The 17,602-nt window shown below is 42.1% G+C and overlaps 1 protein-coding gene across 2 annotated transcripts; it reads right to left on the bottom strand.

Annotated features, from left to right (window-relative positions):
- Nucleotides 1–502: 502 nt before the first annotated feature.
- On the bottom strand, nucleotides 503–16,307 carry gfpt2 (glutamine-fructose-6-phosphate transaminase 2). 2 transcript variants are annotated; one of them, XM_034598449.1, is made up of 19 exons: nucleotides 16,142–16,307; nucleotides 14,933–15,040; nucleotides 14,279–14,390; nucleotides 13,961–14,086; nucleotides 13,433–13,491; nucleotides 12,429–12,563; nucleotides 10,862–10,923; nucleotides 9,099–9,178; nucleotides 5,651–5,768; nucleotides 5,331–5,494; nucleotides 4,943–5,038; nucleotides 4,607–4,704; nucleotides 4,364–4,484; nucleotides 4,021–4,178; nucleotides 3,674–3,788; nucleotides 2,946–3,073; nucleotides 2,669–2,836; nucleotides 2,313–2,474; nucleotides 503–1,455 (listed from the first exon to the last, which is right to left on the bottom strand). In XM_034598449.1, the coding sequence occupies exons 3-19, from the start codon at nucleotides 14,295–14,297 to the stop codon at nucleotides 1,411–1,413; spliced, it is 1,854 nt and encodes a 617-aa protein (XP_034454340.1). In that variant the 5' UTR covers nucleotides 14,298–14,390; nucleotides 14,933–15,040; nucleotides 16,142–16,307; the 3' UTR covers nucleotides 503–1,410. The 2 variants fall into 2 exon arrangements, with proteins under 2 accessions (XP_034454340.1, XP_034454339.1); XM_034598448.1 differs by having other exon boundaries at nucleotides 14,283–14,390; nucleotides 16,142–16,306.
- Nucleotides 16,308–17,602: the final 1,295 nt, after the last annotated feature.

The following is a 17,602-nucleotide window of genomic DNA, read 5'->3' as shown; positions in this document are numbered from 1 at the left end:
AGTATGTGCAAGCCGTATTTTATAGTTGCAGCTGGATTATTTGTGTGAATAATGAAACCTGAAATACATTTATTCTAGTAGGCTGTCTGGTATATTATTTATCATCCATAAAATGCTAGGCATCTCAAAATGTGGAAGCCCTGTGATAGTCAGAATTTCTGGCCATGCAGACTCATACCACCCATTTGGCAACAAAGAAAATACAGGACAAAAGCAATTTTTAAAAATGGTTTCCCCTGATACTATTATTGACACAAAGACAGGTAGGTAACAAGAAATGAGGAAAGGATAGCTGGACACTGTGAATACAATATACAGCTTTATCTATTTATTGATTGATATTCTGTTTATGTCTACAAAACATACAATATAAAATACAATCATAGTTATATATATATATATAAATCAAACCCTCTCTTAGGCCCTATAAAATAAAAAATCAGATAAATACGGAATATTATCATTACTGTAAACCCATAGAATGGCTGTCAAAACAAAGGTATTAAAAATCATGGAACATCATTTATGTTGCTGCCAGACTATTCTTTAATAATGTTTGTGTTTGCCAATGGAAATGCTCCACCCTATATAAAGAAAATCTGGTTCTATCATGAAATAACTTTGGAAACTGTAGTTTCACACCAGACATTCTATATATATTTTAAATTTCAATGGAATAATAGAAAATGAAGCTTAAACATGTAAAAAGAATCAATACAACACGTCAGAGAGAGGAACTAACTTCTGGGAGCTTCTGATAAAAAGTTGTGGGTTGATGTCCCACCGGGCACAGTAATTGCATGAGTGCAACAAAATACATAAAATATGATTATCACAACTCAGAGATCTCTCTGGAACAAAACTGTAATTCCTACAATTCCCATTGTGCAACACATGTTCAAGAAGCTCCCGATGGACAAAGGATAAAACAGGAAGAGAATGAATCCCCTCATTCATGATTGTGTACATTCATAAAGCACATTTGGTTCCAATATTGCACAACTGTAAACACTTCAATATACCTTGTGTACTGGATTTCGGCTCAACTTGAGATTGATAAAAAAAAAAAGGCATATAATGTTTCTTTGGATGTTTGATTGTTGTCAGAGATTTTCATAGATTGTTCCGCGAGGCCTCAATGGCACTGGCAGGTCCTCAGCAGTGTATTGGTCCGACTTCACATTTCTCTCTAGTTTCTTAATAAAAAGGAACTGTACCATATGAACCTCCTTTCATCTGTCACATTCACTCGCTCATTCACACCTTCCTACACACACACGCACTGCTTCCCCCCAATCCTGCCACACACACAATCACATACACATACACGCACACAAACATACTAAATGCTCAAATGTACGATTGCACTGTTAATCTATGAGCCTCCTGTCTCCTCTCTGTGAACCGTATTCACTGCACAGTCACAGACTTGGCCAAGTTTCGGGGACAGTCAACCTGCAAAGAGAAAAGGCAGATTGTTATTGCTAGTGATCAATATGTGATCAATGAATGTGGCTGTACTGTATATGTTGTAGGTGGTATAACAAAAAACAATAACCCTATGGCAGAACAGGGTTATTGTTTAAAGTGCGGCACAGTACTGCAGTCTGAGTCTTGACCCGCATTTAAATCAAATTCCTTTGAAATGATGAAATTATACTTTGATTTTTATAATTAATTAAAAAACACACATATATACATTTGCGTTACGCTACCCAGTGATATATCAGATAGACTCATGTTATAACCACATCATTTATCTAAAGTTCAGACATACTATGGTATTAAGACTAATGCAACACTATCAGTATATGCAAACAATGATATATATTTATATAAAAAACTATGGATTGCAAATTAGCAAATTGTGGTTAATGTGTGCAAAATTTATTTAGCTACAATGATCATAGAATAATATTAATTTGTTTATATAACATATCAGTGTCTACATCACACACTGACATAATGAACTCCGGTGAAGACAGTGGCTCTTAGTGAAATGTACCCAGTGTGACATTTGTAGTATTTTAACATGATCAGATTTTTTGTCCTGGTAAAATAACCTAGAAATATAATTTGCTACTATTTCATTGTTTGTTCGTCCTCTCTTATTTCTGGAAATCAGGTCAGTCATCAATTTACCGGAGAAAAAGTCACACATTCACATTGTCTCATTGATTTTTTGAATAAATGGACAATAGGCACTCAGCCGTTTTATGACTTTTACAACGTTAGAGCACAAACACCTGGAATTTGTTAAACTTGTTTACATTGAGAATTTGTGAAGACGGACTGAGTGTTGGACGACTTACATCAAATCCTCGCAGGACGGCCAAGTGGAAGGACAGGAGCTGAAGGGGGATGACGCAGAGGATGCCCTGCAGACAGTCCACAGTGTGCGGCAGCTCAATCGTCTTGTAGGCATTCCTAGTCACCTCAGGGTCGTCTTGGCAACACAGGATGATGGGCCGACCCTGACGACAGCAACATTAACATAAGTGAGTCAATGTGACGCTATCATTTGTGATGGATTTGAGTTGTTTGCACCATAAGATCATTCAGTATTCTGTTTCTCTATACTTCTTACTGTCAAACCTTCATGATCAACAAAATAAGTCTTCTTTCGCTCTCTTAATGTCAAATAAAAACGTGCTTTTCCGGGACTTACCGATCTGGCAGTGACTTGCTGCAGAGCATTCTGGCACTTGATGTAGCAGGCGTCTCTCATCATGATCATGATGACTGGCATGTTTTTGTCGATGAGCGCCAGAGGACCGTGTTTCAGCTCCCCAGCCAGGATGCCTTCTGAGTGCATGTACGTGATCTCCTTGATTTTCTGCATTAGAATTAAAATAATCGTGAATGTTTTTACGCTCTCCTTTTGTTTTATGCTTTGTGGACTGTCGTTTTTCTTTTTAAAGGCCACCATGGCATTCTTAACTCACCAGCGCCCCCTCTAGGCAGGTGGCATAGTTGAAACCACGGCCCATGACCAGAAGGGACCTTTCCTCGTACAGCTCATTGGCAATGGTCTTGATCTTATCATCCAGAGTCAACACTTTCTTTATCAGCTCTAGGAGATTATGAGAAGAATGAGTTGAGGTGAAAGTCTTATGAATTAAGAGTTTGACACAGTAAAGGTTTTACACAGATAATGCAGTTATCTAATAATTCCATAGATCTCTGTCTATCTGTATGTGGAATACATATCTCGAGAACCATTGATCTAATTCACACTCGGCCTGTGTTTTGTTCAGGGCCTGAGGAAGTGCAGTGTTGAATAATACACTTTGAATAAAACACGACCAGCGCTCTATAGCTGCGGCGGCCGAGACTCATAAATGTAACTGACATTGTCGATCGCACGTTTACCACAACGGTCACGTTTACAACTGATTCTCCAGTTCGGGGGGGGGGGGGGGGGGGGGGGTTCTGTGTCCTGAGTCGAGCTTCACCAAACTTTGAATCAACAGGGGAGCAGCTCTTATCGAGAAGCAGTGGTGAGGCCCCAGCATCGCCACAGACCAAGCAAACAGCTCATCACAAACAGACACATTAAGCACTAGTTTTGCTAATGCGATAGCTCCCGTCCGACTACATTTAAACATGCTACGGGCTCATGCTGGGACCATTTGATGTCAGTGATGTATTCGTGTCTTTTTGGAGCACTAACCAGGTAGCACCCTGAGGCCAGCGATGATCTCCAGTCTTCTCTTCTGTAGGGAGAGCCTGTCCTCACTCATCATGAGACCAAACATGATGAGGGCCACAAACTGACTGGTGTAGGCCTGAGTCACACACACACACAAGAAACACAAACATATAAGCTGAGCTGTGAGGCAGGAAGCGCCACAAATAAGTCTAGTTTTAAGACTATAAGTTTAACAATGACTTAATGAACATTAAGTCGAATGCAAAGTTATGTTTAACAACATGACAGCTTATTTTAAGTGTAAAAATGTGTCTTTTTGGTATTTCTTTGATGCCAAGTGTCTGTTAGATGTATGGTATAAACTGTACCTTGGTGCTTGCCACTCCTATCTCAGGCCCAGCATTGATGTGGACTCCACAGTCTGTTTCTCTACAAATGGAGCTGCCCACAGTGTTGGTTATACCAACTGTGAGAGCGCCATGGTCTTTGCAGTAGCACAGCGCCATCAGGGTGTCTGCTGTCTCTCCTAAGCGCGCAGAGGGAAAGAAAAGACATGTTAATGATGCAGAATTACAGCACAAAGAAGCCACTGTCTGAGAAAGAATTCAAAAGAGGAGGAAACTGTCCTCAGGTTTCACCCAAAGACCCGACAGTGTAAATCTGTTTTTTCTTTAAAGTGTGACAGCCCTGAATATTGTGTGTCGTTGTCACCTGACTGGCTGATGAAGAAGCAAACATCATCTCTGAAAACGGGAGTGTTGCGGTCCAGGAAGTCGCTCGCCAGCTCCACCATGACGGGCAACTCTGTCAGCTCCTCCAGGATCTGTCTGGTCTAAAATGTAGAAACACAAAATCATCATCATCATGCCGCTCTCATTTCCTTATGTTTCGAACTATACTTTTACTAAACAGTGATGTTTACACAACATGATCATCATTCTTAGCTCTACTTACACCCACTGCCGCGTGGAAGCTCGTGCCACAGCCAATCATGATTAACCGTCTGCACCGCTTGATTTCTTTCAGATGGTCCTTCAGCCCACCGAGAACCACTGAGGAGACGGAGGGTAGGATATTTACATCAGCTCCACTATACTGTTGAGTTAGTACACGACATTCAACATTCATAAAGTAGCTTCCGCCATGTTATCTTACATGCACTCTGCATTTAACAGGTTGGACATACTTGGGAATTGGGCTACATTAGTCCCTGTTAATGTTGACTGAAGGGATCAAGGACCTGGCCTCTATGTAGAAGAAGGCAAGACACCTTATTAGAACTCCACTCACCTTTGTCGGAATCCGAACAAATCCGGCCTCTCATAGTGTTGAACACTGACTCCGGCTGCTCAAAGATCTCCTTCTGCATGAAGGCATCAAAGTCTCCTAGAGAGCGAGGATTATATGAGAACATGAGATTATCTGGTAAACTGACACATGCTGAAATAGGAAAAGCAGTATAATGTTTTCATTCAGCCAGCAGAGGGCAAGCAAGCATAGGACTATTGATTTGTAGCAGGACTAGCAGACAGTATGTTTGCATGTATAATATTTGAGTCTGTGCTGTAATCTCTTATATGCATAGCCATAAACGATATTAAATATTCTTTTAAACTAAACTGATTGTGCAAAGTAAACTTAATAAATAGGAATGAATTGTCCTCCACGATCATCTGACCTTTCATGATCTGTTGCAGCTCCATCTGCAGGGTCTGGATTGCCCTCACAGGGTCGTCACCGGCCTGCCGGTTCAGCCTGTGGATGGAGAGTTTCCCCTCGGTCACCGCTGCGATGTCGTTATCCTCCAGGTACAGCACCTTGTTTGTGTGCTCAATGATGGCGCTGCAAGCGGAGAGGGAAGACAAAAGCAAAATGTATTTCTCTGAAGTCTTTTGGGATAGATATGGCTGCAAGAGGAAAGGAAGAGGAGGGTGATTTTTATTAAAACAACAAGAATTTAATAACATGGTTCCGTATTGCAGTCACATGGTTTCTCACCTGGCGTCAGAGGCAAAGTAATACTCCACAGCCCTCCCATCCCCCACTGAGTCGATGGGGTCGGAGCAATCAGGACGGTTATGGCTGTTCCTTTCCTGGACTACCTCATTTAGAGGACCTACGGGGTCAGAGGTCAGAGATCAAGGGTCAGAGGTCGCCCAGTGACTTTGAGTGACTAAAGCAATCAAGATGTGCTCATCGCTTGAATTCTTTCTCTTAACTTCAAGATGTAGTCAGGTCCCGGAGGGGGGGGGGGGGGTGGGTTTGACATGCTGTGATATTCTTATTAAACAAACCTTTTATGTGGGACCTTAGATCCAAATAGAAAGGGTGTAACAGATCATAAATAATTAATGATTAATGATTTCATTAATAATTAACCATAAAAAAAAGTACACAAAGGGCTATGTTTTAACAAACGAGGTAAGAAATGTGAAAGAAGTAGTGACTTTGTTGGGTTAGGGGTTATTATCAGCCGTAACAGTGGGGCTGGTACTTTTTCAACATGGTGCATGTGTGGGGGTTAGGGTGTGTGTGATTATGGTAAAATGTGGTTGTGTAATGACTATTCAGTACACATGGGTTACAGCATCAACATGTTGATGGAAAAGGCAGCTGGTGTGACCTCATTTATAAGACGTTCTGTAGTTAACTGCAGTGTACATTTCTGACACAGTGTCTTTCTTGGTGTTACCAGTTGGGGGCGTTAAAGTAAAAAATATTCTAACTGCGCACCTAATGGCCTTAAAATAAAATTTGAGATTTTTGTCCGTCAGATAAACGAATGTCTGCAGATACATCTACAGACATTCATGTAAAAGCTTATTTTTTTTGACAGAGATTGTTTTTTTGTATTACTTGTGGTCTGGTTGAACAAACACAGATTAGTGTTAATTAAATGTTCAGTTAAGTTTTGACATTATATACCTGCTCTCTAAATATCTGCACTGGCCATTGAAAACCCCATATTGGTCAACCACTACAGTTCCCGCATAGCCACAAATCTCCCAGCTCCGCCTTGGACATTGGACTGGACCCATTAGTGCCATTAAGAGCCATACATTTTAAATAAACTGATAAGACAGTGAAGAGAGTGACACACACTGTATAAACAGAGAAGCAACAAGCAGACTGTTGCTGACAGCTAATAACAAATCATGACGACAAATCATTGTTTCCTATTTCTTCTTCTACTTCCTATTTAGAACAATTAAAAATAAACTTTTTAATTGACACCCTGGGCAACAAACACCTGGCTTTAAAGTTGGTGAATAAAGTTTGATTTCACAACAAATAACAGAACCACATACAGTCGAGAGAATATTTAATATTTATTTCACTATCAGAACTAAGAGCAAAATGAACTGTACACCAGTAAGAGGAGGAAGATATGAAAATGCTTCTTTGATGGAGAACATTTTTAAAACTTCTGCACTGTGTAAGGTTTATTTGAGTCTGAGTGTACAAAATGGAAATCTTTGACTTTTTAAGTAGCTTGTTGAACCAAGGTAATAATTGATTGAAGGGTAATTCTGGTTAAATATTTACTTTTTTGAAACCAACTTTACTTTGAACGTTTAAAGCACTATGAACTTACATATGTTTGTGTAAGTTAACTTTACGTTGACTTTATTAACTCTTAATAAACCTTACTCCCATGTAGCCAAAGCCTGATAGTGTATTCTGTTGTGCTCCAGATCCCTATCATTATTATAAACTATAAACAACACATCAATAAGCCACACTGTTGCACTGGATGACAAAAGTCCTGTAGTTTATTCATTGTCAATCCCACCAACACCATCCTGTAGCTTTAAATACTCACTAGAGCAACATATCAGCTGCTGAGAATAGTCCCAGACAAATATTGAATCCTGTCTCAGTTTGTCTCAGTGTGTCTGGCTTATTTACTTTTCATGCACTCGACTTAAACTCTTTGCAGGAATGAACAGGATTTGGACTGAGAGCTTCCGAGAGCTGAGAGGTTGCGGAGGTTCTGAACTTAATGGGAGGTAATGAAACAATCCCATTTGGATGTTAGAGTAGCGTTTCATCACATCTTATCAGGATGGTCAGGCAGGATATAAAATCCATATGCAATTCTTTCATCTACCTGTTTATACTTTAATGCTGCGTTATCACACAGCTCATTGTGTCAAAGTGCCTATTGTTGCGTACATGACAGAGACAGTTGGAGAATCTTTATCTGTCTCAGACACACAGACCCTGTTAAATGACTATCAGCAGGAACAGGATTGTTTTTGGCTCCACTCAGTCAGACCTGTCTCCAGAGCACAGTGTCAAATAAACACTACTGGTGAAAGAAATGGTCTGGTTTGTTTGTACTTCTTTAACCTAACACAAGCCCAGGATGCAGCCAGTACGATGGAGTATTAGGGCCACTTAAAGGGGGGAAAATGGAGATAAAGTCACAACATTACAAGAAAAAAAGTTGTGCTACTAACTCGTAACTTGTCTTTTTAAAAGAATAAAGTTGGTAGTTTAGGCTTTGAGTCATTTTACAGTGGAGGGTATCAGAAGATCAGCCTGTCACCTGAGTTAAAATTAGGCATTTGGAGCATCTTGTTAAGTTAAGGTTTGGTAAAGGTTTCAAAAATAACACTTTGAAAAGATTGTGCAAGAACTGGTCTGATGAGAAGAAAGAACCACAAAGACTTGGAGGAAGTAGCCTCTCTTGTGGAGGAGGACATTTTTTGTCGACTGCAAAGCTGTCATTGGTTCCATTTTCTCAAGAAACAATGAGATTGGTTCAATATTTTGGATCCAGAAGCAGAAGGAGTTTACCTCAGGTGAGCACGGGATCTCCTTGCTGCTTATTCATAATTTTATGACTTTTTTCTTATTAAATTACAATTTCATTACCGTAAAAGTTCAAGGTTCCTTCTCAAGTATGACTTTATTTGCATAATACTACATTATTCTGGAAATCTCAGATTTTATAAAAATGTCCAATATGGTCCTAATACTCCGATAGTAGTGATAGAGATGGTACCGCTTATTCTTTCATGTAACATCTGCATGTGGGGAGTATTGAGCACTGTCATCAAAACGGACAATTTCCCACAAAGAAAACACTAAAAGAAATTATCTCGACTGTGTCACATGACTCGAAACATCGTCAAAACATTCAGTTTGCAAGTTTAGAGGTCTGTGTTGTTTTCTGTATTTTAAAACAGTAACAGGCCTGAAGTGGAAGGAGAGAAGGATAGCACCTCAAACAGGCGCAGTAATGGCAGGTTTAAGACGAGATGATTTTAGATAAAGGCCGTGTATATATCCGGGGTATACATCTTACACTGGTTCAGTTATCTAAGCTTTGAGTAGATGCTCTTAAGGATGTGTCTATCTATAGCACGTCTGTGTGTGAGCGTGCACATAGGCAGAGATTTAGGTTGCGTAGTAAGAAAGAAACAGGAACAGAGCTCACCGCTGTTGTACTGGATGGGGATCTGCTCGGTCGACAGCTCGTGCTCACTTCGCACACCAATGAGCAATGGACTTCCTCTCCTGGCGAGACAAGAAAGACACGGGTCAGAGATGGAAGGAGAGGCAGAGACGGTGTGGGAGAGGCGAGGATTAGGCTTCGTGGACGCACAATAATGTCAAACACACACCGTCGCGTGAAAATAGAACGATGAGACAACATGACATCCTGTCCCACTGCATCACTCCTTTAATGATCCTCATCTATCTCCCTCTATTTTTATAACTGAATTTTGTATTCAGCAAAATTCTTATTAATTCTTATCTTGAATCCTTATCTACATCCTTTATCTACAGTTCCTGGATCAGGTCACTGCTTCCTTATTGATTCAATGTGGGATCCTCCTACTGGCTGTGAAGGTTTGACAGGTGACTGACAGGGATGAGAGGAGACTGACCTTATAATAGATTAAACCTTTACACACTCCTCCTGTGACAGCAGTGCAAACAGTATAATAAAACAAAAACAAGCTGTTATGTCAGCGAATCTTCAGAAACTCCTAATTTCTTGTCTTTCTCCGTATGGATCACTTCTCTCTCTCCGAGTAGCAGATTTCTCTGGGGCTCAGCTGCATTGACGTAAGAGCACTGGTTGTTTTAAAGGGTGTGGGGCTTACAAAAGGGAAGGCTCGCAAACAGAAACATGTGGTCACTATCCAATTTGCTATTTACCCTAAGGGAGGGTTGAGAGAGACGAGAAGAAGGGATGAAAGAAGAGAGGGTAAGTAAGACAAAGATCAAGTGGTGGAAAGAGAAGTGAAAAGTCCTTGATGACAAAGGGTGGGAGCTGACAGGCATCATAAACATCATAATTACAAACATTCCTCTATTCCTCCATCCTGGGAAACAATGCTGACTTTTCAATATATCAACCACAAAGCTACACTGAGTTAAGCCAGAACTGCGAAAAACTAACATCAGCTCTCTGAGTCGAGTCTGTCAAACAGACAATCCACTGTATGCCATGCAGCGAGTGCCACGGAGCAGCGTTTCCAGCACTGGCACTGATAGGCGACCTGCATGAACCACAAGTTACAGTCCACTTCTCTGTCTTTATTTTATTGCCCATCTGCCCTCCTCCCTCCGCTCCCTCTTCTTCTCCCACTGGCATGCTCCAGCAGCATGCCTTCCCCTAATCCATGACAGCTCACTGAACCAGCAAACGTATAAAGCCTAATAAAATGATGAGAGGTAATTAACCAGGAGTCTTGCTGTATTTCCCGGACCTGAAAGTGGAAACTCTATAGTCTCTCCATTAATGAGTCACAGAGAAAGGAGGTGCGGGGCTGGCAGCCCAGAGGCCAGAGGCCCAGGAGGGAGGGAGGGGAGGTACATGAAATCAACCTTGCCTCTCTTTGCCTGGAGTCTTATGACGCAGACAGAATTAACACACATGCACATGAAAACCAGCACAATTACGCTTTATAGTAAGACCAGAGTAATGGATGCAAGCTAAGAAAAGCCACGATGAGTGAATAAAAGAGTCACAGAATCACATGTGGTCTTGCTTCACAGTGGTAACAACAGGGATGAGTCACATCCAGTGTTTCTTGGATCATCGCAGAGATAATGGACCATAATATGAAGTGAAAGGCCTGTTTGTGTGTGTGTGTGTGTGTGTGTGTGTGTGTGTGTGTGTGTGTGTGTGTGTGTGTGTGTGTGTGTGTGTGTGTGTGTGTGTGTGTGTGTGTGTGTGTGTGTACTAACCTGGTGGAAACAGCATCTCCAGGGAAATGTCGGCTTTTAAACACCAGAGCGAAGGCCCCCTCCTGACACACAGAGAAGCAGAGGAAACACAGAGTTTACATTTACTTGAAGATGGAGTGAAAATACGCCAAGGTTAAACGAGGCTATGAGGGAAGAGGAGGAAAAACAATTCCACAGAAAAAAAACCTAAACGTGCAGTGTGTTTCTAGAGAGTGTGTATAACCCTTCACAGAAACATTTTCTGAACACAAGCAAATGTTTCTTTAGGCCCCAAGAGGTTTGGTAGCGGTGGTGGGGGTGTGGGGCAGGCGAGTGTTGGGAAATAGTGGGGGGTATTGAGGAGGGGGGGGGTTAAGAGAAATAAGACTTTTATTGTATAATATCATCTGTATTTCGAAAGCACTGACCCTGGTGGCTTCTATAAGCAGAACTGTTTGTGTGTTTCTGTGTACTTATACCAAGTTGACCATAGACCTCACAGTGTGAGGACATCTTGGTTGTTTCTCACTTGTTTAAAGGGACGTTTGACAGTCGTGTGTGTGTGTGTGTGTGTGTGTGTGTGTGTGTGTGTGTGTGTGTGTGTGTGTGTGTGTGTGTGTGTGTGTGTGTGTGTGTGTGTGTGTGTGTGTGTGTGTGTGTGTGTGTGAGAGAGAGAGAGAGTCTGTGTGCCACAATCCATGAATCCCTGCTGTTTTATTTGAAAGAGTTGATGAATTCCAGAGTTGATGTGTGTGTGTGTGTGTGTATATGTGAGTGGTGTCCATTACTCTTGTTCTGGGGACCTAAATCTGTTAAAAGAATCCCATTATGGGGTCTTCCTTATGGGCACAAAAAGCAAGTCCCCTTAATATAAACCAGGACATTTTAAGTTGAAGACCAGTTTTATGGTTAGGTTTTGGTTTGGGTTAGCTTAAGGTTAATTTTAATTTTAGGTAACTGTTAGACTCAATGTGATGTCCTCAGAGACACACGCGTGGTGTCTCAATGTGATGTCCTCTGAGACACACACGCGTGGTGTGTGTGTGTTAAACTATCTGGTTCCTATTACTCCAGATCCAAAATGGCTACTCCTGCCTCCTCTGTAGTTCTGTGGAGAGAGAACTCCTTCCAGCTGAGAGGTGTGAAACTCTCGAACATGGGAGCCACACAATGGGGGAAAAAGTTGGCCTCACCCGGAAAAAAATTTGCTTCTACGAGTGATGATGTCACTTCTGATGCAGTAAGGGCGGTTGCCATGGAGGCTGTTTTTGTGATGTGTTCTGTGTTTCAAAGTTTAACACTGCATGTGTGTGTGCATGACTGGTCCGGGACACATTTTATGACAACACGCTACATGATGCGACGCTTCATGTTACCAGGAAGCTGGTAATAAACAATGTCCGACTCTTAACACCGATATGAAGCAGAGAAGCCAAGAAAACTGTGCTGAGTGTCACTTGACAGAGGAAAGAAATAAAAGTGAAATATCTTAGAGTATTTACAGAAGAGGAAGATTAATATCACAACACCCCCCCGAGCTGCCATACAATGGGCTTGTGTGCGTTGTTGAATTGTGTGAGCGACTCACCAGCTGCGGAATGACTCTCTCAACCAGCGTGGAGAAAGAGACGTTGTCGTTCTCACGGTTGTCGTAAACATATTTGATCAATTTTGGGATCACCTCTGTGTCCGTCTCTGACTCAAACTCATATCCTTTGGCGATCTGGGAAAGGTAAGAGAAACAGTTTATAGGAAGAAACACATCCACACCCTGAGGATGAACCATAAATCCATATATTTCAGCCTCAAACTGTATATAAAGATGGGCGACATGACTGCTCCTCAAAAGTGAAGGCACTTGGTGGCTGGCTGCAGTATAGGTCATAAATCCTCCTCCATGTTAGCTTTAAGTTATGTTCAGTAATTTTTTCTCAAAGATTCTTTTCCTTCATTTTAGGGCGTTCTTATCACACAGATGTTTGTTCAACTGTTAACTTTTCCTTTAAGTTTGGCTTTAATTTGTTATTTGACGATAAAAACAAGGTTAAACGTCATGATTGACAGCTGAGACTAACTCACGTTTTGATCGAGCGCATGTTTTTGCAGGACCTCACTACTAATGCTCCATCCCCTGATCACTACTGCGTAGAGTCTGGCTCCAAATGCCCAAGATGGCAACGTTCGTAGCCGGGATATTTTGGTTTAATTTCTAGCTAGAGGTAGGAAGTAGAGACGCGTTGTCCATCTTTATACATAGTGTGTGGTTTCAGCTGAAATGGTGACATTATGTTCAGACAACAAAAACTTGTGCTGAGAATCCAAAGTGTCTCATATCACTGTCTGTCATCGCTAACTACCGACTTCATTTAATGAAAATAAATTACCAAGAGATTTCAAGAAGTCTGTTCGATATTATTGGACAGACCTTATAAGAAAAGCTATAAATACTGATATGCTTTTGTCAAACCAGTTTAGATCACTTCCAAACACGCATAATAAAGAACAACATACCACACATTGCCACATTGGGTTCCTCACATGCGTAAGTATGACAGCTTGCCAATTCAAAATAACAGGAATTACGTGACTTACCAGGTACTCCTTCAGCTCTTTGTAGTTGGTGATGATGCCATTGTGGATGACAACAAACTCTGTTAAAGGCAGTGAAGATAAGAAGATTAGATAAAGGGTGAGAAGGTCAAAAACTAGTCCAAAAAACGTAAAGCATCATCATAACCATAACCATGTAATAGGTTGGAATTTATATAATATACTAAATGCCATAAACAGGAGTTTCACACTTTGCGCTTATGAGCATAAATACCTCAGGTCATACACCCGTGTACCAGATACATGGCTGACAAAGAAATGGACGTGCATTTGGCAGAAATAGGGTGTGTGAGGGTGTTGAGTTTAAATGATGAGCTATTACTTGGTGACAATGAAAAGATTCCACATCAGGAAATCAAGTCAATTTCAACGTGTGTCTCTTTGACGCCATTTACACTGAGATTCCCACAGTATGCTTTGAAAAGGTTTATTGTAATCTGAGCGTGCGTGTGTTAGGTGTATTCAAACAGTGTTTATGAAAGGGTGTAAACTTGCATGAAAGGTATTTACCATTCTCCTTGTCAGAGCGATGAGGGTGGCTGTTCACGGCACTCGGCTCTCCGTGCGTGGCCCAGCGAGTGTGAGCGATGCCAAAGTGTGTGTACAGCTTGGCGTCCAGGTCCAGTGTGTCTTTTTCTGGACGGGGGGAAAACACAACACCAATCTTTTTACTGATCATGCAACACTGCAACTACTACCGTCAAATACTATTGTAAAGTCTAATCTTATAATCTTATGATAACTAATCAGTGAAACCTACTTTGACTCTGTAGTTCATGTACGTAACAATAATATCGTAAAAAAGGAAATGGTGAAATGTGCATGAACTCACTGTGTAGCTCCTCATCCAGGGCCTGGACCTTCCCTGTCTTCTTGATCAAGTGGATGGTGTTACTGTTGATGTCATTGCCCGACTTGTCAGGGCCGTCCACAGCAATACCTGCAAACAGACGGGGGGGAAGAGTCGTCCAAAGAGTCCCACAGAAACACGCTAAACACACAACTATGAAACTTCTTCTTTTTCTTAATGGTGAGAGGTCAAACTGAATGACGGCAATGACAGTCCCTCCAAACATACTATCACGAAAACAAAAGATTGCTTTAGGACAACCATAAACAATGGTTTTGTGATTAAAGGTGTGGCTGCACTCTGGCAAGTAGTTTCACCTGTTATAAGGATTTCTCTTCATTTCAGTCAATATTTGACTGACCCTTTATTCAAATAGCAGATCTTGTTCATGCAAACAGAAGCAGTTGGATGGAACAGGATGTATTCACAGTGATTACCTTTAATACTGAATGATATCGTGTGTCAGGGCTGGTATCGTGTGTTCAACTTGAAATCCCTGCTTAATTCTTTTTCTTCTATCTCTGTATGTGGTGAAATATTGCCTGGATTGGAGTCTTTTGAGGACCTGACTTTTGAGGGGAACTATTAGTGGGTTTGCATGGTGTGTGCGAGTGTGTAGCCGTGTGTCTCACCTGCTGAATCGTACCCTCTGTACTCCAGCCGCTGCAGTCCCTTCACCAGCGTCTCAAATACCTCCCTTCTGGTGCGAGGCACTTGGTAATTCAGGTAGGCAAAGATCCCTTTAATGACGACACAGAGAGGGAACTTGACTTGAATCCTCTGACATGGTCAAAGCTGTTTACACAACTGCAAAGCACACAATGGCGTATTTGATTTTCTATACGTCTTATCGTATTCGTTGAAGGATAAGTAAAGGAACAACACTTAACACAGCCATTAAGTGACATTACTCTTCTTTTTTTTTGGTTGATGACAGGCGGGTTCTGGCTGTTCAGGGAGACCAACCTCTTGCTTGTATATCATCTCCGTGTGAATTATTAACCTCTGAAGGAGGAGAACACTCAACAGGCAGAAGTTGAATTACATGAGTTAGACAAGCTGAAGCATCCTCGCATCATTTACAAAATAAGTTGAATTTGCCCTGAAAGGCTAATGGGTCTGTTGTCCATATTAAGTGAACTGTATATCCACCCCCACCTTCTCCTCTCTGTGTGTGTTTGCGTGTGCGTGTGCGTGTGTGCTGGAATGTTCCCGGGCAGCTCTCCTCCAGCAGGCACAGAGATGACCATTGACGGACGCACATTGCGCGCAGTGTTGGACCAGCAGCCAGGTAGGGCCAGGCCAGCTGCGGTGGCACAACCTCTTCCTCGCAGACAGGATGAAGAGAGGCCGGAGGACTGATGCAGATTTTCCTCTGAGCCGTAAACGTGACAGCTCCGTAAATAGCGTCTTCGACTATTGTGGATGATCGACGTCAATAGGATCTCGAAGGCAGGCTAGAAGTTATGCGCGTGTCTTTCAGTAACAGTAGCAGTAACTGGTATGACCTGTCTGTCCACACCCACCCCACCCACCCCACTAAAAAACACTGACACGTTGCATTTACGCTTCAAGAATCCACACGGATGCAAAAGAAAAGGCACGTACTTTCAGTCGGATACGTCACCACTAAGATAATACTAAGGTCCGGATAAATACGTAAAACCAAGTATATGATCCGTTAACTTTGCTGATCTGTCACGTTATCACTGGGGTGACACACAGAGCATCGCGATTCCAGCTTTGGACTCTTAACAGGAGCGAAGTCTGCTCATTGGTTTTCGAGCGTAAAACGCAACAAGTTGGGAAATAAACTCCCAACGGCAAGAAAGCGACCTTACCACACATGGCTCAAGCTTTGGTGAGAGTCTGTCAGTGAGGAAGCGGCGCGTCAGTAAGTTCCCCCCGGTTGCTGGAGAGATGCTGTCTGCTTCTGCGTCTCTCGCGTCGGATCCAGAATCACTACACGCTCCGGTTCCCTCCCACCGTGCGTTTTAATGGAGCTTCCTGGAGGTTGCGCGGCCACACCCCCTCTGCCTCCTCCTCCGCCCCGTGCTGCGTGGCGCACAGGTGTCCGCTGCTCCACCTGGCACAGATAGGTCGCCACGGATAGGTCGCCCGTTCACTCAGTGACATGTCGGACCCGTCTGTTAACGTCAGCGGCGCTAAAGAGTTTCCGGTGCATCTGTCAAACATGAACGATTATTTTTCAGTTGTCACTCGCTTCTTTCATCAGTCGTTTATTTGTCGAAGGTCTGGTCCTGAAACTTTGACATTTTCTTCAACAAACCTTGGGCAAATCTTGGACAAGATAGATTTCACTCATCTTTTTCATAATTACACCTGCAAAAAATACATGTATACTTATTCTAATGCTGCAATTCTGGTGCACTGCATTTATCAATTTGGAAATCAATAGAAATGGATTTACTCGAATAAGAACAATGGGGAAAGTAATTTTGGAAACATTGTAGGTAATCTGTTTATATTCTTGTACTGCTGCTAAGTTGTATTTAGTTGTGGAGAACTTAGTGATAAAAGTTAATCAGTGGCTACAAAAGAATGAGGAACAAAGAGGGAACTAAATGCAAATGAGTGCAGTCCTTGCTGAACTACAAATTCTGACACCGATCAGGCCTCATCCACTGAAAATGACCATGAGACCGTCGTTGAAGAGATGAAGCAGCATGTACCAGGCCAAGACTCTGTTTCAGATGGAGCTGACAATACCTTAAACAATCCCATTGATGTTGTTGAAGATGCCAAGCAGACACATCCACACCATGAAGAGGACATATCTGATGATGATTCGATCCAGACTATACCCCATCCTGTGATGAGTCCTTTGAAGGTGTGGTCAAAGACCATCCAGAACTCAAGGTGATCGTAGATCAATGCATGTGTGGCGAATGCATTCTCTGAGCTTGCAAGGAAATATGGGGTACTAGTAACACAGAAATACCTTGTTGCCGGGCACACACAAATGGAGTGTGACAGCATGCATAGTACTATTGAACGCAAAATAGTTACGGATATCTTCACCCCGAGAGACTACGTCATCATACTCCAAACTGCTAGAATCAGGCCATCACCTTACCATGTGAAGGTGCTCAAGCATGATGAGTTCAAAAAAGCTGGAGATCCGACTGTGCATCACTTGCGGGCTCTTCAGTTTAGCAGTGAATGCGAGTTCCATTTCAAGCGGTCCTTCTCGGAGGACTCTGCGTGGGAAGCACTGCCACAGAGAGTACAGGTGCCAAATGAGCCGATAGCATTGATACGAATGTTTCCATGTGCTCGGC

Source organism: Hippoglossus hippoglossus, chromosome 10 (genome assembly GCF_009819705.1).
Source record: "Hippoglossus hippoglossus isolate fHipHip1 chromosome 10, fHipHip1.pri, whole genome shotgun sequence".
Lineage (NCBI taxonomy): Eukaryota > Metazoa > Chordata > Actinopteri > Pleuronectiformes > Pleuronectidae > Hippoglossus > Hippoglossus hippoglossus.
The sequence above is the reverse complement of the archived record's forward strand: the minus strand, read 5'-3'. Positions and strand labels throughout refer to the sequence as shown.

What these genes read in the sequence shown, in the direction of transcription:
- gfpt2 (XM_034598448.1), bottom strand. An exon ending in CCTGGATGAGGAGCTACACA is followed by an intron (nt 14,087 to 14,282) that starts GTGAGTTCATGC and finishes CCCCCCGTCCAG; the next exon opens with AAAAAGACACACTGGACCTG. An exon ending in GGAGATGCTGTTTCCACCAG is followed by an intron (nt 9,179 to 10,861) that starts GTTAGTACACAC and finishes TTGTCTCGCCAG; the next exon opens with GAGAGGAAGTCCATTGCTCA.